The sequence below is a fragment of the Podarcis melisellensis genome, assembly GCF_964234715.1.
Source record: "Podarcis melisellensis genome assembly, chromosome: 13".
In the NCBI taxonomy this organism is placed as follows: domain Eukaryota; kingdom Metazoa; phylum Chordata; class Lepidosauria; order Squamata; family Lacertidae; genus Podarcis; species Podarcis melisellensis.
Window position 1 is genome coordinate 1,277,126 of NC_138545.1, and position 22,986 is coordinate 1,300,111.

Below are 22,986 nucleotides of genomic sequence, written 5' to 3' on the forward strand. Positions count from 1 at the left end.
CAGGACTCCGCCCTGTGGCCGCATGAGGGGTGATGTGCTGCACGAACAAGCCTTGGGGCGATCCGCTCGTGCCAGTCTCCCCGGTCCAGGCGCCCCAGTGCCTCTTTTGCCGAGCGCACCATTCTCTCCGCTTGCCCGTTGCTGGATGGATGAAAGGGTGCCATTAGGGCATGGCGGATGCCTAGTCCCAAAAGATACCGCTCAAAAGTGCCTGACGTGAACTGCGGTCCGTTGTCGGAGACAAGGACATCAGGACACCCATGCATCGCAAAGAGGCCTCGCAGCACCCGGATGACGGCCTCGGTAGTGGTGGAGGGCATCAGGGCCACCTCCAGCTATTTGGATTAGGCGTCCACCACTACCATAAAGGTCCAGCCGCGAAAGGGGCCGGCCAGATTGATGTGCACCCTCGACCAGGGTGTTTTGGGAATCTCCCAGATGTGTCACTTCGCTGCTGGTGGCACAGGCCTTGATTCTTGGCACGCTTGACAGGCGGAAACCCTGGCAGTGATGGCATCGTCCATGTTAGGCCACCAGACGTAACACCGAGGCAACGGCTTCATTTTGACAATTCCCGGGTGTCCAATGTGCAGAGACTCCAGGACGCGCTGACGGAGTCCCTGGGGAATCACGGCGCGGTCTCCCCACAGCAGACAGCCGCGATGAGCCGAGAGTTCATGTTGTCTGGTTGCGAACGATTGGAACTCCGATGCAAAAGGCCCTTGTGGCCACCCCCTCCACACCCAGTTGAGCACATGGCTGGTGGTGCGATCCTGGGCAGATGCGGAGGCCACAGAGGCAGCCGATACAGGCGCTGCCGGAATATCCTCAATCAGGAGGAGCGATGAAGCAGGAGCCGGGTTTTCCACAAACGCTGGAAGAGGGCAATGGCTGAGGGCGTCGGCATGGCCCATCGATTTCCCCAGGCGATGGATGAGCCGGTAGTGGTAGGCAGCCAGGAAAACAGTCCATTGCAGCATGCGCAGCGAAAGGACTGGTGGAGTTGGTCGATCACCGGCGAGGAGGCCCAGGAGCGGCTTGTGGTCTGTGATGAGGTCGAAAGTCCTGCCATAGAGGTATTCATGGAACCTCTTCATTCCAGCCACAGGTGCCAGTGCCTCCTTGTCAAGCTGGCTGTAATTCCGTTCAGTCAGAGATAGCGTCCTGGAAAAGTAGGTGAGCGGTGCTTCTCTTCCATCTGGAAAACGGTGACTAAGGACAGCGCCGATGCCAAAAGGTGAGGTGTCGCAGGCAAGGACCAGCGGCCTGGCTTCACTGTACTGTACCAGCACATTGTCCGATGAAAGGAGAGCCTTGACCGCGTTGGAGGCGGCCGTCTCCCGATGACCCCAGGACCAAGGCGTCTGTGCTGGTCCCGGGGGGAAGGTACTGTTACCGTAGTCCAAGTTCAGTCCTGAGTCACTAGCCTGGTAGTAGTTCACAAGATGTGAGGCAAGGTCCGAAACAGGGAGCCGGGCGGGGACAGGAACACTCGAAGATCAGAAGCAGGAAGCCGGGCGGGGAACAGGAACGCTGGAAGGTCAGAAGCAGGAAGCCGGGCAGGGAACAGGAACACTGGAAGGTCAGAAGCAGGAAGCCGGGCGAGGAACAGGAACACTGGAACGTCAGGTCTAGGTCCGGGTAAGAGCAGGTACTCAACAACGACGTTGCTCCCGCAACCTGGGACCGGGCTGACTGACCTTTATCTTCTCTAAGGCCAGGGGCGGTCCCGGCCCCCAGGAGCCCCGCCTCTCCTGGCCTTAAGGCGAGCACTCCTCCTGGGAGAAACCAGTTCCCTTTGCCTCTCTGCCCTAAGCCTCTGCAGTTCAGGAGAGGTTGAAGGGTTACTGGGCCCCGGGGGAGACTCACCTGTAGACACTGAGTCCTCAAGCACCTCTGGGGCCAGAATGGATTCACCTGGTGCCTGCTCCTGAGGATCTGGCACAGGTGCAGGCTCCTCAGAATCAAGGCGTGAACGTTGGCTGCTGGTTCCCAGGAACGGTCCTCCGGTCCAAACCCCTTCCAGTCTATGAGATACTGCAGCTTTCCCGACTTCCGGGTTGGCGCCATCGCCGAATGGCGGACTCCCTCCGAGCTCCGGAGGGAGCCTGCTCGGCAGGGGCTGGGTTCTACCGCGCCGGCGACGCGGGGACCCTCAAAAACCATGGGCGCTGAAACCCATGGGCATGGTGACTCGGCTGGCACCGTTTGCGCCCCCCGACCCGCGAAGGAGCCTTTTTAAAGGCTGCGGAGCGGGTGACAGGGGGGGTGCTATGAGTCCTCCGCTTCCCCTGCCGAGCGAAGCCGCATACCATTCAACGGAGAGCGCTGACTTCTTCCATTGAAAATTTGGACTTAAAAGAATAACCCGTGAGTAATTGGAACTCGGATTAAAAAGGGAGAATTTTTTTAAAAAAAATTCGGAGCGAGCGGGGGAGGTGCAAAATGGAAGTCAGCCTCCCCCCTGTTGTAGAGGAGTTAAAGCAAAGGATTTGACAACTAAGACCGAGTGCAACCTTATTTTGATAAAGTTATTAAATTTCGCGATGGAAAATTATAAGACTGGGCTGGAGGAGAAAAGTGGAATGTGAATTAAAATGCAACCCCCCCCCCGGGAACCCCGGGAGCGATCCGTGAGAGCGCCGGGAGAGGAGAAAGAGAGGTTTTGACAGCTGTCAAAGGAGCTGTCAAAGCGGAAGAACAAAAAGAGAACTTTGTTACGAGGACTTTGCCGGTTACATTTGTTATAAATTGGATATAAATTGTTTAAAACAAGGAATAACAAGTTACTTTGACTGTTGGGTGTGATCTGGAAGGAAACAGAGTTACTATAATCCCTCTAGAGGAGCTGTGGGACACTACAAGTATTGCTGGCATGGAATTGGAATAGGACTTTTTATCTCCTGGGAAACTGCAGAAGTGGAACACTATTTTGTCTACAGAGGTCTATACACTAAAGGAGACAATAGATTTATCTATTGAAGAATGGAAGGGACTTGACGTAATGTTTTGTACCTGAATAACAAAGCCTCTGCAGAGGAATTAGAAGCTTTTGGAATTAGAACATTTGTGCAGGAGAGCAGGGGAAAAAAGGAGGAGAGAGATCAACAAGAACAACAAGAATAACAAGAACTGGACAAAGTTGGAAGTGGGAACATTTGGGACATCCAGATTTGAAAGGTCTAAAGAAATAAAAATGGAGTTTTTACTCTTAAATACAAAGATCTGAATGGAAAAAATGGACCTTTTTGAGTCAGACTCCTTCCAAGATTGGACATTTGATATTAAAGATGACCAAAAGACGGCAAAGACTATTAAAAAGACGGCAAAGCGGACTGGTGAAGAACTATGGTTTAGATCTGGGAGCTCCAGGACGACAGTAGACATTGATGGACATTGGGAACGCAACCGGGAAAGGGGGGGAGGGAAACTTGGAATCCAAAGGGTGTTAAATTACATTTTATTCTTTTTTCTATCTTTTTTGATTCTAATCTGTATTGCATATTAAAGAGGGGAACTCGTGGAAGGGATCAGGTCGATTTTAGGGGATGGGAAAATATTTTTTTAAATTGGGTCAATGATAATAAGTTTAAAACTTGGGGTAAGAATTTGTTGAATTTATGTGAAAGAATTGGAATACAAGAGGGGGAGGGGAGGGGAAGTCCTGGAAAGATGCTAATGAAAATAAGGCTTTAATTTTGGATGTTTTTCTTTTTCTTTTTCTGTTATATTTGAAAATCTTTAATAAATATTATAAAAAGAGAGAGAGAGATACTGCAGCTTTCCCTTGCGGAATCGAGAGTCCAGAATGCGTTCAACCTCGTACTCAGGTTCCCCCCGAACTAAAACTGGCTGCGGTCTGGGACGGTTCGGGTGGAACTCGTCGGGTGGGGCCACCGGACTCAGAAGGGACCTGTGGAATACTGGGTGAACCTTCAGAGTTGCAGGCAACTGGAGACGGAATGCTACAGGCGAGACCTGGTCCACGATAGGAAACGGGCCGGTGAAACGGGCGTCCAGCTTCCGCAAAGGTCGAGAGGGGTGGAGGTGGCGAGTGGAGAGCCATACCAGGTCACCGACATGGAGTTCCGGCCCCACCTGGCGGTGGCGGTCGGCCTAGGCCTTGTACGCCTCCTTGGCCTGGCGCAGTTGCTCCATCAATAGCTGTTGCTGGGACTGGAGCTCCTGAAGCCACTCCGTCACCGCAGGAACCGCGGATGCCGGCAGCACATCCGGAAACAGCCGTGGATGATACCCGTAACTGGCCTGGAACGGGGTCTGCTGGGTGGACGCATTCACCGCGTTGTTGTAGGCGAACTCTGCCAATGCTAGGTGGTCGACCCAGTCATCCTGCTGGTAGCTGCAGTAACACCAAAGGTACTGCTCCAGCACCGCGTTCGTCCGTTCTGTCTGGCCATCGGTCTGTGGGTGGTAGGCTGATGAGAGACAGACCTCTGTCCCGAGGGTCTGGTGCATTGCTTGCCAGAACCAGGATGTGAACTGAACGCCCCGGTCGGACACCACACGCTCAGGTAGGCCATGCAGGCAGAAGACATGCTGAAGGTACAGCTGAGCAGTTTCCTTAGCTGTGGGTATGGATGGGCAGGGGGCACAGTGCACCATGTTAGTGAAATGGTCAGAGAAAACCAAAAGGCAGGTACAGCCACGAGACGGGGGTAAGTCCACTACAAAGTCCAGCGAAACCGTGTGCCAAGGACGTGGTGGAACTGGCAATGGCTGAAGTAGGCCAGGGGGTCGTCCGGTAGGGCCCTTGGCCCGCCGGCAGACATCACAACCAGCGACGTAGCGAGCCACGTCAGCCTTCAGGCAGGGCCACCAAAACTCACGGCTTACCAGATGGGTGGTCCGATACCGCCCAAAGTGCCCCGCTGCTGGGGCATCATGGGTCATCCGGAGAACCTCAGCCCACAGTGGCCCTGGCGGGATGTACAGGCGACCGTGGTGCAGCAGAAGGCCCTGATGCAAGACCAGCCCCGGATACTGAGGGCTGGACCCTCCAGCCAGCTCCCGGAGTCGTTCCTGGGCCCAAGCGTCGACCCGCTGCTATTCCCGCACCCGAGCCTGCAGTGGCTCAGCCTCCTGGGTGGCCATGAATACAGCCGGCGGTAGGATCGTGGTGGGTACTGCTTGCTGTACCGTGTCTGCATTGTCTTCAGATTTCCGGGACAGGGCATCCGCCTTCTGGTTTTGGGAGCTAGGGATGTAGCGGATCCGGAACTGGAACCGGGAAAAGAACAATGCCCACTGGATCTGCCTTTGGTTCAGCTTGCGGGTGGTCTGGAGGTACTCCAGGTTCCAGTGGTCAGTTCTCACCTCCACCGGGTGTCGTGCCCCCTCCAGATGGTGGCGCCAGACCTCAAAGGCCACCTTGATGGCCAGCAGTTCCCGCTCCCATACAGTATAGTTACGCTCCGCTGGCAGGAGCTGGCGGGAATAAAAGGCGCAGGGTAGGAGTGGTGCAGCAGGTCCGTACTGCTGAGACAAGACGGCACCGAGAGCCGTACTGGAGGCGTCGGTCTCTACCACAAAGGGTCGAGAGGGGTCGGGATGTTGCAAGATCGGCGCTCTCTGGAAACAGGCCTTCAACCCCTGAAACGCCTCCTCTGCCTCCCTGTCCCAGGAAAACGGCGTCTTGGGGTGCAGTAGCCGGGTCAATGGGGTTGTGCGATGAGCATAACCTGCAATGAAGGTCCGGTAATAGTTGGCGAACCCCAGGAAACGCTGTAGGTCCTTGCGGTTCCGAGGTGCCGCCCCTTCCCAAACCGCTGCCACCTTCCCAGGATCCATCTGCACCCCGTCTGGAGAGAGTCGGTGACCAAGAAAGTCCACTGTCTGCTGATGAAACTCGCACTTGCTGAGCTTCGCATACAGGCGGTGCTCGCGCAAGCGCTGCAGCACGGTCCGGACATGACCCTCGTGGCGAGCCGGGTCACGGGAGAAAACCAAAATGTCATCCAAGTACACCACCACGTACTTGTCTAGCAAGTCCTGGAACACGTGGTTAATGTACCGTTGGAACACAGCGGGTGCGTTGCACAATCCAAAGGGCATAACCAGGTATTCGAACTGCCCGTACCGGGTCCCAAATGCTGTCTTCCACTCATCCCCGGCTTGGATCCTAATTAAATTGTAGGCCCCCCGGAGGTCAAGCTTGGTGAACACCTGCGCCCCTTGCACCCGCTCCAGCAACTCCGAAATAAGGGGCAAGGGATACCGGTCCGGGATGGTAATTTTGTTCAGGGCCCGGTAATCATGGCAAAGGCGAAGCTCCCCACATTTCTTCTTAACGAAGAGCACTGGAGCAGCGGTGGGCGAGGTAGAAGGCCTAATGAACCCACGCTCCAGGTTCTTGCGCAGGAAGTCCTGCAAAGCTTCGCGCTCTGGCTCTGTTAGAGAGTATAAGCGACTCACCGGCAGGGGCGCTCTGGGCTGGAGGTCTATGCCGCAGTCAAAAGACCGATACGGCGGCAGCTGGTCTGCCCCCCCCCCGTTCCTCGAACACGTCTTGGTAGTCCCGGTACTCGGCTGGGAGCGTGGGTGCTGCCTCCTCCGTGGGTTCGGCCGCTAGCATCTCGGACTGAGCATGGGAACATGGGTCTGGGAAGTGCACAGTCCGTTTGACCCAGTCAATCTGAACGTTGTGAGCCTCCAGCCAGTCCATCTGAGCACCAGGGGGAAACGGGGCATGGAGGCAATGTCCAAAGTTTGCATCTCCCGGTGCTGCTGGAGACACAGGACCAGGGGCTGGGTCTCCTGAGTAACGGCACCTGAACGCAGAAGCTGTCAGTCAATTGCTTCCACCTGTACCAGTTCTGGCTTGTTCCGAAGTGGCACCTGATGATGGGCAGCAAAAGCAGCGTCCATATAGGAACGGGTTGCCCCTGAATCTACCAAAGCATGGGTAAGAATCCAGGGCCCACCTGGAGGGTGTAGACATACCAGAACCATAAGGTGTTGCAAATCCATTGGTGCGGGCCCATTCTGCGCTGTTTGGGACCCCCGGTAGCCAGGGCCATCAGCTACTGGGGTTGGCGGTTTCCCTGTGGCTGGCGTTTCTCAGGACAGGACCGAGCGTAGTGTCCACTTCCGCCACAGTAGAGACATAGATTCCCCTCCCAACGCCGCGTCTTCTCCGCGGGGGAGAGGCGTGGCCGCACTTCCCCGAGCTGCATAGGCTCTTCCGATGACTCGGCTGTGGCTGTGGAGCTGCCGGTAGAAACTGGCGCCGAGAACTGGAAGTGCCGGCGGCCCCGGGCCTGACGACGGTCCTCCAGCCGATCGTCTATCTGTAGACTCCGTTGAATGAGAGTGTCTAGCGAGGTGGGGCGTTCCATTGTGGCCAGCTGGTCCAGTATCTCGTCCGAAAGCCCCTCGAGATACTGGTCCCGAAGAGCAGAGTCATTCCAGGTCAAGTCCTGTGCCAACAGCCGAAATTCCGTGGTTTATGCGGCCACCGTGGACTTGCCCTGTTTCAACCGCCGAATCGCCCGGTTGGCTTGACTCCCCTTCTGGGGGTTGCCGAACGTGGCCTCCAAAAGATTGCAAAACCCCATATAGTCTGCCAGCAAGGGGGAGTCTTGCCTGAGCAGTGGCAACGCCCACTTGGCCGCCTGGTCCTTTAACAAACTAATCAAAAAGTGCACCTTGGTGCGGTCGTCAGGGAAGTTCCGAGCTCGCCCCTGAATATGCAACTTGGCCTGGGCAAGGAACATGGGAAAGCTGGCCGGGGCCCCATCAAATTTCTCAGGCAAGGCCACTGGCTACTTGCCAGGAGCCGGGGCGTCAGCCCCAGGAGCCGGTAGGGCATCCAACCGCTGCTGAAGTTCCGTAACCACGTTGCTGAGCTGCTGCACGGTGTGAGTCAAGGCCTGGTTCTCCTGGGCTATTGCCAACAGCGTAGCCGCTTGGTCGGCCATGGCTTCTGGCTCTTCCCGAACACACCCCAACAAAGAGCGAGTGCGGGTGGGGCGGGAGCAAACTGTGCTGGTCCCGGGGGGAAGGTACTGTTACTGTAGTCAAAGTTCAGTCCTGAGTCACTAGCCTGGTAGTAGTTCACAAGATGTGAGGCAAGGTCCGAAACAGGGAGCCAGGCGGGGACAGGAACACTCGAAGATCAGAAGCAGGAAGCCAGGCGGGGAACAGGAACGCTGGAAGGTCAGAAGCAGGAAGCCGGGCGAGGAACAGGAACACTGGAACGTCAGGTCTAGGTCCGGGTAAGAGCAGGTACTCAACAACAACGTTGCTCCTGCAACCTGGGACCGGGCTGACTGACCTTTATCTTCTCTAAGGCCAGGGGCGGTCCCGGCCCCCAGGAGCCCCGCCTCTCCTGACCTTAAGGCGAGCACTCCTCCTGGGAGAAACCAGTTCCCTTTGCCTCTCTGCCCTGAGCCTCTGCAGTTCAGGAGAGGCTGAAGGGTTACTGGGCCCCGGGGGAGACTCACCTGTAGACACTGAGTCCTCAAGCACCTCTGGGGCCAGAATAGATTCACCTGGTGCCTGCTCCTGAGGATCTGGCACAGGTGCAGGCTCCTCAGAATCCAGGCCTTGCCCCAGTTCAGCTGGCCCTGGAGGCGGGGACTCCTGTGCCGGCTGGGATTCCTCCTGTTCACTCTCAGAATCGGAATCCCAGGCCATCACAGCGTTTTTGTCCTGAGGAGTCGGCGAAGAGGCTCAGCCACCGTGGCTTTGTGGGGCAGGAACATGTTATAAAAGTTCAGCAGCCCCAGGAACGCCTGCAACTCCGTCTTGTTCTTTGGGATGGGGCCTGCTGGATAGTACGGACCTTGGATGTGGTCGGGTGAAGGCCGGAGGCGTCGATAAGATAGCCCAAGAACTCCACCTGTGGAACAGCGATCTGGCACTTCTCCCTCTTTACCTTGAGCCCGGCCTCCTGGAACCTGGTCAGCACGGCACAGAGGCACTCGAACAGCTGCTGGTGTGAGTCTGCGGACACCAAGACGTCATCAAAATATGGTACCACGCCTGGAAGCCCTTGCAGGAGACGCTCCATAAGGCTTTGGAAGATGCCAGGAGCCACACTCACCCCAAACTGCAACCGGCGGCAACGGAATGCCCCTCGGTGGGTGACGATCGTCTGGGCTTCAGCAGTGGCATCATCGACGGGCAGTTGTTGATAGGCTTGGGCAAGGTCCAGCTTAGTGAAGACATTACCCTCACCCAGGGAATGCAGCAGGTGTTGGACTACAGGAACCGGATAAGCGTGCTGCTGAAGTGCCTTGTTGATCGTGCACTTGTAGTCAGCGCAGATTCTCACCAACCCGTCTGGCTTGACAGGCGTGATGATGGGGGTTTCCCACTTGGCGTGGTCAAACGGCTCCAAAACTCCTTGGGCGATCAGCTTGTCCAGTTGTTCGTCCACCTTAGCCTTGAGTGCAAAGGGAACTGGGCGTGGCTTTAGCTTGATGGGGGCGACTTGTGGATCAAGGCTAAAGGAGATGGGCGCACCTGTATATTGCACCAAAGTGCCGTCAAAAACCTCGGCAAAGTATTTGACCAGACCCTCAGTCTCTGCGTTAGAGATGCAGTTGCCGGTGACTTCCAGGCTGAGGGCATCAAACCAGTCTAGCCCTAGGAGGCTTGGCCGCTGACCTTCAACCACCACTAGTCGGAGCAGGCCCGAAAAATCCTTGAAGGCGATCCGGAACCGGCCAACGCCTACCACGGGAATGTCGTTTCCCTGGTAGTCTCTCAGGTGTACGCGGTGAGAGTCGAGTTGCCTCTTGGACACTCTGGGTACCAGTCTTTTGATGGTGCTCCATGACACGATGGACAGGGCAGACCCGGTGTCGATCTCCATGTCACATGGAGCTCCTTCAATGAGCACCGTGACGTTCAGCTTGCGTCGCGTAGGCGAGTCGGTTTGGCCAATCGTGGTTCCAGACGGGCAGCGGCAGTTGGTGAGAGCGAAACAGCTTTCCTTGGCAGACTGGAGTGAAGACTTGGACTTGCAAGTCGGTGAAGGGGGGGTGTCAGACGGAGCCGATCGGCAGACCTTAGCGATGTGGCCCCTTCTGGAACACGTCCGACAGATGGCATCTCTGACTCGACACTTGGCACGGGAATGGTTGCCTCCGCAGCCGGCACATTCCGGTTGGCCCTTGGACTTCTGTTGGAACTTCCTGCGCTCCCGCTTTGTCTGGTACACGCCATCGTCTTCACTGGAGGATGCCTCATCACTGCTGGCCTCTTCGTGATGCACCGGAACTGGCTCCCTAGCAAGACGCGGGCTGCTGGCCTTGCAGACCTCCTGGGCGGAGCGTTCAGCAGCTTCTGAGGCCACGGCCTCCTCAATGGCTTTCTGCAGCATGAGGTCTGGCTTGGCGAGGAGACGCCGTTGCAGATGGATGTCCCGGACCCCGCAGACGATTTGATCCATCAGGGCATCGTCTAAGTCTCGGAACTCACAGTGCATTGCAGCCTGTCGCAGGGCGGTGGTGTAGTTGTTGATTGACTCCTCCTCTGCCTGGTTCCGGTGGTAGAACGCATGGCGGGCAGCAATCTTGGACGGCTTTGGTGCGTAGTGGTTGCGGAGCTTCTCTTGGATCGTGTCCCACGGTGTTGCCTGGACTGCTTCAGGCGCAACCAATGCTCGGGCCATCTCAAACACTTCAGGCCCACAAAGGCTGAGGAATAGGCCCCGCTTACGCTCCTGTGATACTTGCGTCAGCTCGTTGGCTTGGAGGTAGCAGTCAAACCGAGCGAGGTAGGAGTCCCATGATTCAGAGGCTGGGGCAAACGGTGGTAGAGGCACGAGTGAAGCCATGATTCCGATGCCGGAGAGAAGGGCGATGGATGGAACACCGTGCTCTAGCCAGAACAGTCAGCTCTGAATTGATTCTGTCCAGTGATTCAGCTCAGTGATTCAGCTCAGTGATTCAGCTCAGTTCAGAGGATGTCCGCATCTGGCTGTGCTCTGATGTCCATCAATCCCATCCTCGTCGCCATGTTAAGTTGGGGGGCGAACATATCAGACGACACAGCGATTCTTCCAAAGCAGCTCTTTATTTGTAAGCTAGAACAGAACTGAAGGCCTCAGTCAGCCTGCTTATATAGAGCGCCAGTACCTTGTTACTGTAACAACTTTCTAAAACTATCCAATCACTGAACGTCACTTTCGATCCTTCATTTGCATAACTATCTACAGTATCCCCCTGCTGGCCCAGGGTGAGAACTTCAGGACATCACAGAATCCACTGCCATATGGAAGTTCTTTGTGATCTTGATGGTCTTCTGTCTGGGACCATCAGGGTCGGCATGCCAACTGGGCAGGGCTCCTGTGGATGTACTGGTATGCTCAAGGGATTATGGCTGCCCTGTATCAAACCTTCCCCATTTTGTAGTCCTTCCTTCATGGAGTAAAATAAAAGTGGAACAGGGAAAATCCCATGTATAGTTGATTTTCTATGAATTTATAACAGAAGCGTAGCGTATGTAGTGTGTGAGTGTGAGCGTGTGTGAAGTTTGTACAAACTGAATGATGGGGGGGGTTTCCTGCGACAGGGTGGAGATGCTCCTTCAGGTCTACTGGGCCTTTGAGGCTGTTTAGGGCTTTCAAGGTCAACACCAGCATTTTGAATTGTGCTCGGAAACGTACTGGGAGCCAATGCAGATATTTCAGGACCGGTGTTATATGTTCTCGGCAGCCGCTCCCAGTCCCCAGTCTGGCTGCCGCATTCTGGATTAGTTGTAGTTTCCAGGTCACCTTCAAAGGTAGCCCCACATAGAGCGCATTGCAGTAGTCCAAGCAGGAGATAACCAGAGCATGCACCACTCTGGCCAGACAGTCCAGGGGCAGGGAGGGTCTCATCCTGCGTCCCAGGTGGAGCTGGTCCTTGAGTACAAGCCCGATTACACTTAAAGGGGGTCAGTTTGGCTTTAGGTCTTTGACTTCGCTCCTCTCAGGGCGTGTGGCAAAGGCCTCTGGGCATGCTGAGAGGGACTCTGCTTTTAAGAACTTTTCAATACATGCGGAGAGCACTTTGCTCAGGACCCTTCTCTTTCCCCAGCGAAATGCAGAGCATGCCAGCAAAACTCCATAAAGGGAGCCCACTGACTGAATTCCTATATTAGATGCTCTAAGCTACTTTTTGGTATGAGTAATTCACAACAGACCACTTCATTTATTAGTGAAATGTTTGTTTTACGTTTAGGAAATAGAACCAGACAGCTGTCGCTATTCAGTGTACAGTGGTACCTCGGGTTAAGTACTTAATTCGTTCCGGAGGTCCGTTCTTAACCTGAAACTGTTCTTAACCTGAAGCACCACTTTAGCTAATGGGGCCTCTTGCGAGTGTGTAATCTGAAGCATCTATAACCCGAAGCACATGTAACCTGAAGCATGGTATCGTTCTTCTTACTAAGGTGCAGGAAGAAAATAGAGAAAGCATTGATATGGGAGGGGGGCATGTCTTCTTCACCTTCTTCTTCGCTACAATATATCCATTTATTTCAAATTGTCAATGTCAAAAGGGACTAGAATCTATAAAATTCATAGAAAATCAACGTGCCAATTTGCTCAATTTCTCTAGGACTCCATGACACCTTCCCTGTCCTCCATAATCCCTCAAGCAAGGTGTCAAGACCCTAATCCTGTCAAATCACTCTGCCAAGCCATTCCTCCAGGCAATGCCAGTACATGGACCATTGTCTTCTCATCACTGGTACTCAGGAAGTGCTTATCTGCGCATATCTCCAGCTCTGCACATTCCCCCTCCCTCCTCTGTATGTTAATCCGGTGTAACCCAACCGCTCTTTAATGTATTCATGATGTAATCTGTGTAACCCAACCTCTCTTTAATGTATTCATGATGTAACTGGGATGTATTTTGCACTGTATTCTGGGACATGGAGGGAAGTTTCAAAAGTTCATGTCACCCCTTTCTCGCTGTTCAATCTCGCCTTGAACCTGTTGCGCAATAAACTTGGATCTTCTGCAGCTTGCTCCTGTCTCCGGCTGAGCTCATTTTCCTCCGCAGGGACCTGCGGACTTAGTCCGACGAGCTGGGTGGCAGAGCAGCCTCGCACCCAGATTTTACCGTAACAGCATGTTGGTATCAGCGGATGTGAAAAATAAGCCAGTTTGGCTGACTTTGGTTAAACAGAGCAGACATACAAGATATTCCCTTTGGGCTTTCCCCATTTCCTTCCTCCTTGTGAGGAATATTTGAGGTCAATTTGGGAGAGTCGAAATGGCTTCAGGATTGCTCTCCTGTACTATTTCACACAATTGGTTTATATACTTATGTAGGTCTTTGCCTTGTACGTTTATGCGCATTTAATTTATATTTGAGACCATAGAATTCTTACAACAATACCCTCGCCTTGAAACCCTAAAAGGGGCAGGAGGCTGTTCCCCCCCCCGCTCACCCTCTCCTACAACCGCCCCCCCTCCATGGCAGCCATTTTGTGACCGGCACCCATGGCACCCCCCCACCCCCCGGGGAACCTCCCTGGACCCCACCTCGCCAGCCGGGAGCATATGGGGCAATGGCCCTGAGAGGGGAGGAAGAGACTTGCTAGGATAGACCGGGCCCAACAAAAGCAGGTTCCCATGAGGTCAACATTGCAACAGGGAACACTGGCGCCTCATGAATCTTGAGTTATGGGCTGAAGATAACCCCCCGGGCATGGCTAGAAATATACCCCCCATGGCCATCTCCTAATCCCGTAGCTGCTAGACAGTATCCCATCCCACGCCTAGCGCCCGAAGGGGTCGGGTTCCAGATTCTTCTTTGCTTTCCCCTTCGTTAACAAACAAACACAGTGCACCCCCACTGTCCCAGAAACTGGATCATCCTTTGCTGAATGGTTGGTAATAATTTTGTGTGGGAAGACTATGGCCCTGATGCAACAATGCATCATACGGAATAAGGTTTCTCCAAATGATTCCTTCTCATCTGTTCTTGCTAAAGGCTGTTGCAGCAACAGCACAGCACGGCTTGGATCAAAAGGCAATACAGACTGTTTCTCAGTTCATGCAAGTAGTAGGACATCAGTTTTGCATGCTTATCTCTTGGCTGCTATGTCATCATCCTGAACTGCTGGTCATACTGCCTGGAGCTAATTAGGAGCTACAGCCGAACAACATAAACCCAGAAGGCCAAAGTTTACCCTCCCCCTGCTCTAAGCAAGGACCTCAAGAGTAACTTCTTTAAAAAACTTTGGAACTTTGTCAAAGTTGTTTTTTTCAGGTGCTGTTTCACTCTGGAAGGGACGCGGCAAGCTCACATCAAAAAGCTGCTCCAGCATGAGATTTTGAAACCTTGCCACACAATGTTGCTCCTGCAAGAACGAGACTTGCGCCACTCTTTCAGGGGAGGGTTTTTGTGTGGGACATTCAATCAGGGAATTAAGCCCCAGCCCGATTCGTTATCTTGCCACCTAGTAGAGCTCCACCCGGAGCCTCCAGGAATTACCTAAAGCCTCCCCCGGCCCAAAGAACCTACTTGTTGTTTAATAATAATAATAATAATAATAATAATAATAATAATAATAATAGTTTAGTCGTTTAGTCGTGTCCGCCTCTTCATGACCCCCTGGACCAGAGCACGCCAGGCACTCCTGTCTTCCACTGCCTCCCACAGTTTGGTCAGACTCATGCTGGTCCCTTCGAGAACACTGTCCCACCATCTCGTCATACATCGTCCCCTTCTCCTTGTGCCCTTCATCTTTCCCAACATCAGGGTCTTTTCCAGGGAGTCTTCTCTTCTCATGAGGTGGCCAAAGTCTTGGAGCCTCAGCTTCAGGATCTGTCCTTCCAGTGAGCACTCAGGGCTAATGTCCTTAAGAATGGAGAGGTTGGATCTTCTTGCAGTCCATGGGACTCTCAAGAGTCTCCTCCAGCACCAGAATTCAAAAGCATCCATTCTTCGGCGATCAGCCTTCTTGATGGTCCAGCTCTCACTTCCATACATCACTACTGGGAAAACCAGAGCTTTAACTATACGGACCTTTGCTGGCAAGGTGATGTCTCTGCTTTTTAATATGCTGTCTAGGTTTGCCATCGCCTTCCTCCCAAGAAGCAGGCGTCTTTTAATTTCGTGGCTGCTGTCACCATCTGCAGTGATCATGGAGCCCAAGAAAGTAAAATCTCTCACCGCCTCCATTTCTTCCCCTTCTATTTGCCAGGAGGTGATGGGACCAGTGGCCATGATCTTCGTTTTTTTGATCTTGAGGTTCAGACCATATTTTGCACTCTCCTTTTTCACCCTCATTAAAAGGTTCTTTAATTCCTCCTCACTTTCTGCCATTAAGGTTGTGTCATCTGCATATCTGAGGTTGTTGATATTTCTTCTGGCGATCTTAATTCCGGCTTGGGATTCATCCAGCTCAGCCTTTCGCATGATGAATTCTGCATATAAGTTACATAAGCAGGGAGACAATATACAGCCTTGCCGTACTCCTTTCCCAATTTTGAACCAGTCAGTTGTTCCATATCCAGTTCAAACTGTAGATTCTTAGAATCATAGAATCATAGAGTTGGAAGAGACCACAAGGGCCACCGAGTCCAACCCCCTGCCAAGCAGGAAACACCATCAGAGCACTCCTGACATATGGTTGTCAAGCCTCTGCTTAAAGACCTCCAAAGAAGGAGACTCCACCACACTCCTGGGCAGCAAATTCCACTGTCAAACAGCTCTTACTGTCAGGAAGTTCTTCCTAATGTTTAGGTGGAATCTTCTTTCTTGTAGTTTGGATCCATTGCTCCGTGTCCGCTTCTCTGGAGCAGCAGAAAACAACCTTTCTCCCTCCTCTCTGTGACATCCTTTTATATATTTGAACATGGCTATCATATCACCCCTTAACCTCCTCTTCTCCAGGCTAAACATGCCCAGCTCCCTTAGCCGTTCCTCCCAAGGCATCGTTTCCAGGTCTTTGACCATTTGGGTTGCCCTCCTCTGGACACGTTCCAGTTTGTCAGTGTCCTTCTTGAACTGTGGTGCCCAGAACTGGACACAGTACTCCAGGTGAGGTCTGACCAGAGCAGAATACAGTGGCACTATTACTTCCCTTGATCTAGATGCTATACTCCTATTAATGCAGCCCAGAATTGCATTGGCTTTTTTAGCTGCCGCGTCACACTGTTGGCTCATATCAAGTTTGTGGTCAACCAAGACTCCTAGATCCTTCTCACATGTACTGCTCTCAAGCCAGGTGTCACCCATCTTGTATTTGTGCCTCTCATTTTTTTTGCCCAAGTGCAATACTTTACATTTCTCCCTGTTAAAATTCATCTTGTTTGTTTTGGCCCAGTTCTCTAATCTGTCAAGGTCGTTTTGAAGTGTGATCCTGTCCTCTGGGGTGTTAGCCACCCCTCCCAGTTTGGTGTCATCTGCAAATTTGATCAGGATGCCCTTGAGTCCATCATCCAAGTCATTGATAAAGATGTTGAATAAGACCGGGCCCAAGACAGAACCCTGTGGCACCCCACTAGTCACTCTTCTCCAGGATGAAGAGGAACCATTGATGAGCACCCTTTGGGTTCGGTCAGTCAGCCAGTTACAAATCCACTGAGTGGTAGCATAGTCAAGACCGCATTTTACCAGCTTCTTTACAAGAATATCATGCCTTGCATAGAGATTTCTCAGGAGACAGATGAGGTGATCAGGCACTCCCCTTTCTTTTTCTTTTTAAAATACTATTTATTGAGGTTTCAACAAAATTACAAATATGAAAAAAAGACAGAAGGGGAAAAAAAAACAATTAAAAACATTTCAATCTTTCCATGTCCTGTCTTTCATTTACTTATTTCCGTGACCTCCTCATGCCTCCCGTTTTTGTATTCTAATTCAATTAAATAATCCAGCAAATCCTTCCAACTTTGTTTTTATCATCTCAGCCAGTTCCATATAGTCCATCAGCTTCATCAGCCATTCTTCCCGGGTGGGTAAATCTTGTGTTTTCCAATACTTTGCGATGAGTATTCTTGCTGCTGTTGTGGCGTACATAAAAAAAGTTCTATCCTCCTTTCGCACCAATTGGCCGACCATGCCCAGGAGAAAGGCCTCTGGTTTCTTCAGGAAGGTATATTTAAATACCTTTTTCATTTCATTATATATCATCTCCCAAAAGGTCTTAATCTTTGGGCATGTCCACCAAAGGTGAAAGAATGTACCTTCAACCTCTTTACATTTCCAACATTTATTGTCAGGCAAATGATAAATTTTTGCTGGTGCCACGTACCACCTGTAAATCATTTTCATTATATTCTCTCTTAAGGCATTACATGCCGTAAACTTCATACCTGTGGTCCATAACTGTTCCCAGTCAGCCATCATAATGTTATGTCCAACATCTTGTGCCCATTTAATCATAACAGATTTAACCATTTCATCCTGTGTATTCCATTTCAACAGCAAGTTATACATTCTTGACAAATTCTTAGTTTTAGGATCTAAAAGTTCTGTTTCCAATTTTGATTTTTCCACCTGAAAGCCAATTTTCTTATCCAAATTATAAGTCTCCCTAATTTGATAGTAATGAAGCCAGTCTCGTACTTTGTTTTTTAATTTATCAAAACTCTGCAGTTTTAATCTATCTCCTTCTTGTTCCAAAATTTCCCAATATTTCGGCCAATTTGCCTCCATATTAGGTTTTTTCAGAGCCTTGGCTTCCATTGGTGACAGCCACCTTGGCGTTTTATTTTCAAGCAAGTCCTTATATCTTATCCAAACATTAAACAGTGCTTTCCTGACAATATGGTTTTTAAACGCTTTGTGTGCTTTGACCTTGTCATACCACAGATATGCATGCCACCCAAATACATTATTGAAACCTTCTAAATCCAAAATATCTGTGTTTTCCAGAAGCAGCCATTCTTTCAGCCAGCAAAATGCGGCTGATTCATAATAAAGTTTAAGGTCTGGCAGGGCGAATCCCCCTCTTTCTTTAGCATCAGCTAAAATCTTAAATTTAATTTGAGGCTTCTTGGCCTGCCAGACAAATCTAGAAATATCTCTCTGCCACTTCTTGAAACAGTCCACCCTGTCCAGGCACTCCCATTTCTTTAAGAACTTCCCATAGTTTGCTGTGGTCGACACAGTCAAAGGCTTTTGCATAGTCAATGAAGCAGAAGTAGATGTCTTTCTGGAACTCTCTAGCTTTCTCCATAATCCAGTGCATGTTGGCAATTTGGTCTCTGGTTCCTCTGCCCCTTCGAAATCCAGCTTGCACTTCTGGGAGTTCTTGGTCCACATACTGCTTAAGCACCTGCTAGGTAAGAACCTACTAGGTAATCGATAAGTAGATCCCTGAGCCCAAGTGGTGCAGATAGGGCTGTGGGTGACTATGGCTTTGGCCATGAGGGTATTTTTACTGCCTCTGGCCGTCAGCGTGCCCACACCCCTTCAGGTGACCAAGCAGCTAATGCTCACAACATGAATAATAAACGGCTGCAAATGGCTGAAATGGGGGCTTATTCTGCAAACCGAACCAATTGCACGGTCTGCACTCTGGGACCTACAGATGCTTTGGGAGGAATGCCCCTCCTCCCTGTGCCTTGGAATGAGTCCTCAGTTACGGCCCCAATTTTTGGCTTCCGCCCTCTGGGAAACAATTCTTTTTGATGGAACCATTCTATCCCTTTCCAGGTTCACCGGATTACTGGATGGCTCTGTGTGAACCAGTCTGAGGGCGCCAGTAACAATCTGACGTATGTGGGGGCCTCCCGTTGTAACCGCACCTTCCCAGCCCAGACAACCGTGACTGAGTCCGCACTGGGAACTCTTTTTGGCTGTAATCTAACTAGGTGCCTAACGCACTTGGCAAGGGGGAGGTGGTGTCTCTGCTCAAGGACATGATGTGTATTGGGTGTGTGGAAAGCTGGCTTATCATATCCTCCCAAAGGGATGGTATGGAGTGTGCTTCCCAGCCTCTTTAATTCCTCCCATGTGGATTTATGAGCCGATTGCCACTGCAACCGTCGGAGGAGACGCTCGGTTGACCTAGTAGCAGTTGCAGGAGGCAGCTCCCAAAATTGGGGCAAGGATCAGTGGCCTCCAGAAAGGATAGTGGCCCATTACGACCCGGCCTCATGGAAACGGGGAGAAAAAAATTACAGGGGCAAGGGGGCCAACTTATAATTTAAATCGCATAATAGGACTCCAAGCGGTAGTAGAGATTGTCGCCAATGCCACGGCCACAGCCCTCCGGTTAATCGCTACCCAATTAGATGAGACGCACACAGCAGTCCTTCAGCTCCGTTTAGGGCTGGACTTTCTCCTGGCGCGACAGGGCGGGTTTTGTGTTGCATTAAATGTGACAGGAGGGAGGGGCCTGTTGCTTTAACATCTCTGACCATGGCGAAGCTATTCGAAATTTGGCAGCAGAAATTGAAAAAGTGGCCATGTCCCTGTCCCTACTTGGAACGGATGGGACATGTCCTGGTGGACTGATTGGCTTCCAAACCTAGAGGACTTTTGATGATGTCACTAGGCCCATTGATAATTTTGCTTCTTTTCTGCCCCTGTGTACCTTGCTTATTGCAATGCTTGCAAAATATGATGCATAAAATGGTGTCACGAATGGTTCGGCCCCAGACTATAGCACTAGCCCAAGAATATCAGCCAGTCCCTCCTTGGGACAGAAAGCTGTCCAAAATAAAAGGGGGGGAATGAAGGGACAGGATACCCAAATCCTGACTGTGTGGTCACCCCAATTAGTGTGTAGTCACCCCAACTAGGCCTCAAGACTTCCCAAATTCTTTCTTTGGGGATGCAAACCTAAAATGCATTAGCTCTGCTGTATAACACAAAGCATAACACAAAGTAGCTGAAAGGAACAAAGATTTCTCCTCTTCTCAGGAAAAGATGACCTAGCCGCCAGCAGCGCATCCAGCTGATCAGCCTTCTGGCAACTTTCTTGGCTCGCTGACGGGAGCAATGCACACCCGACCCGTGGGAAAGGCCTCAAAGGCTACAACCCAATGCAAAAATCCTGAGGATCCATGTGGAACTGTGCTTTGTAACCACGTTTTTGCGCCATTGCGGCCCCACAAAACAGTGGGTGCGTGATTTTTTGGGTGCAGGCTGTAGCCATGGACATGCTATGTGATCTGGTGGTGAATTTGGGGTGACCCAATGTAAAATTCCTGAGGATCCATGGGCTTTTACCTCCCCCCTCCCAGGCAGCCTCCTTTATATCTAGCCTCCCTCATCTCGCTCCCGATCGCTTGCCGGTCAGCAGATTTGTTTCAACACCCCCTTCCCTCTTTCAAAAAAAGAAGCATGATCTGCTTTATCCCCTGGGCAATTCGGCTCCAGGGACCACGCATTCGCTCCGTAAGACGCACAGACATTTCCCCTTACTTTTTAGGAAGAAAAAAGTGCGTCTTATGGAGCGAAAAATGCGGTAAGTGGAATTCAGTCTTCCCCCTCTCCTCCCCCCCCTTCCTTAAAAACCCTGCTCTTCCTGGCTGGGTCTTTTTCCTCTCTCTCCCCACCCCCAGCCAACCCACCTCCCCATTCCTGGGTTATGGGTTCGGCCCCACGCTGGGCCAAATATTCCTGCATTGCACGGGGGGAGGGGTAGACTAATGACCCTCCCCTTCCAGCTCTGTTATTCTATTATTGTATATATGGGCAACATAAAAACACTGATAGGATTGTAGAGCTGGAAGGGAACCCGGGGGGTCATCTAGTCCACCCCCCACCCCACCCCTCGCAATGCAGGATTCGTCGGAAGAATCGGGAGCCAGGAAGAATCAAATTTCAATAAAGAATGGGGAGAATTTAAAATGCATTTGGAAAAAATTATTGTAAATCCCTCGTAGGTTTGACAGAAAACGTGTAGTAAAAATTCGAATCATGGATTGGAGTGAGGACTTATAATAACTGGAGTCAGGGAGGAGATGCAGAACAAAAATTGTAACCTAAGGATCCACAAAGGGGGGGGAGTCAAAGAAATATGATGTTTGTATTTTGATTCTTTGTAAAATTGAAAATGAAAAAGAGGAACCTTTGGCCCAGCATGGGCTCGAACCCGCGACCTTGAGATTAAGAGTTTCCTGCCATACCCTCCAAGTGTCTTGATTTTCCAGGGACAGTCCCAGAATTTCGAAGGCCCTCCAGGCTTCTGATGTTTATTTGATAATAAGCCTCTTTGAAGCGTCTCCTTATGCAATATCTGATGCTTACAGATTTATGGAGGAAAGTATTGGGATATATAAATGCTAATTTCTAGAGAGGCTGCCCTGCAGCTTCCTCCGTTCTTTGTGGTTTGGAGAAGGGAGGCGGGCAGATGGGGCAATCGATCCTGGCAACCCAACCTTTGTCTTGTGGGCCAAGAGGGCGGGGCGGCCCTGGGATGAGGGCCAAGGGGAGGGAGCCGAGGGCCAGCAAGGCAGGTGCCAGGCAGGGCTGGGAGTCAAAAGAAACGAATCTGACATGCCTTGTCTCCTTTCGGAGGAGGAGAGCTCAGCCAGGTCCCCTTTGCCTCACCTGGGTGACAGGAGCATCCTTATTGCCAACTCACCTGCCTACCAAAGTGCAGGTGGCAGAGAGACAGACGGGTGCATTGCAGCCACGGGCAAGACAACATCTTCTCCTGGACAAGTGAGCCTCTTTCCTCCTCCTCCTCCTCCTGCCCCACATGCTGCCCCCTTCCTAAGGGCACGGCTGAAGGGGAGCAGCTGGGCTTTGGGATGCAGGTCAGAGGCCACCTGTGCTGAACACACCTGCGTCTTCACGCTCTCCCTTCTGCCAAGGCAGGGGCCCCTCCTGGCTGGAGTCCTGATGCAGATCCCCCCCCAACTCACCCCCTTGTGGATTTTCTCCCCAGGATCTCTTTCTGAGACCCAGGGTCAGAAGATGGCTCTGCAGAAGCACCTGGAGGCTCTTAGCGTCTTCCAGTTGGTCCTCACCTTCCTCTTCTTTGGTAAGTTGGGAGCTGGGTGGGTGGGAGGGAGGGGCAGGGGGTGCTCAGGGAAGAGGGGCAGCTTGGCCTCCCCCTCTTCCTGGGGCCATGGGCCTTCGGAGGTCCTCTGGCAGGCCAGGCCCCTGTAATAAAAGGAAATCTGCCCTTATTCCCTTATGGGGGACACAAGAGCCCTTAGAGAGTCCTTTGCAGGTTCTCCATCGGGAGGAGGAAAGAACAGAGGCCAAGCAGAGAATATTGAGAAGCAAAGCAGCTAGTCTGATCTTTATTGAACTGTTGCAACAGGGTGCCCCCTTCACACGCAGGAGGAGGAGGAGGACCCTGAACAAAGGTGTGCCTGCCTTTATATAGACATTTTAAATTGGCCGCCCTGGAGTCCAGGACCACCCCCAGAAACTTCATACCTACATCGCAGAAAGGGCGGTCTACAGCAGAAATCTGAGTGCGTTGTTTATCTCCTGTCTGGCAGGATACCTGTTAATGCTCACTTGATTGGATACCCTGGGGAGCCTGGCCAGTCTTTTGTAATGGCAAATACTCAGTTCCTGAGCCAGGTCACAGGCTCACCCTATTCACACACAGACATACCCTTAAGACAGGATTTGTGAAGGAAAAGACAATGGGGAGGCTTTTCCATTTTCCTTCGACCTTGCAGAGAAATCGTTTGGTCAGTTTGGGGGTCAAAATGGTTTCAGGGCTGTTTTCCTGTGCAGCTTCAGACATGTGGTTTATATATCTATGTACGTGTTTGCATGGTACATTTATGAACATGTATTATATATATATAAAAGACCTATTTTTTATTATTTCACATCCATCCCCCAAAAGCCAACCCCCCTCTTCTTTCCAAAGCAGATTTGGGCCAGGTGAGTCTGGACTAGGGAGTCAGGACTGCAGGGGGTTGGGCTAGATGACCCTGGGGTGCCCCTTCCAACCTAAAATGTCCTTCTGGGTTTAGGGGGGCTTCAGATCACATTCTTGGGGGTCCCGTGAAATTGGGGTTGTGGTCCCAGGCAGGGCTTTGTAATATTGGTTTTTTTAAAAAAAGAAATTTATTTATTTGGTTTTTCAAAT

At 51.7% G+C, this 22,986-nt stretch overlaps 2 protein-coding genes and 1 long non-coding RNA gene across 5 annotated transcripts in view; 2 read left to right on the plus strand and 1 right to left on the minus strand.

Moving 5' to 3' along the window:
* The window catches only part of LOC309355813 (2-acylglycerol O-acyltransferase 3-like), a 71,509-nt gene that overhangs the window by 23,978 nt on the left and 24,545 nt on the right, over positions 1-22,986 (plus strand). The window lies entirely within an intron of this gene.
* The window catches only part of LOC309355935, a 141,411-nt gene that overhangs the window by 3,272 nt on the left and 115,153 nt on the right, over positions 1-22,986 (minus strand). The window lies entirely within an intron of this gene.
* The window catches only part of LOC309355811 (2-acylglycerol O-acyltransferase 3-like), a 67,914-nt gene continuing 66,273 nt past the window's right edge, over positions 21,346-22,986 (plus strand). Inside the window, exons 1-2 of the mRNA XM_081886985.1 lie at positions 21,346-21,590; positions 21,817-21,912. Coding sequence (XP_081743111.1) covers positions 21,846-21,912 — 67 coding nt within the window. The 5' untranslated portion in view covers positions 21,346-21,590; positions 21,817-21,845. The remainder of the gene's footprint in view (positions 21,591-21,816; positions 21,913-22,986) is intronic.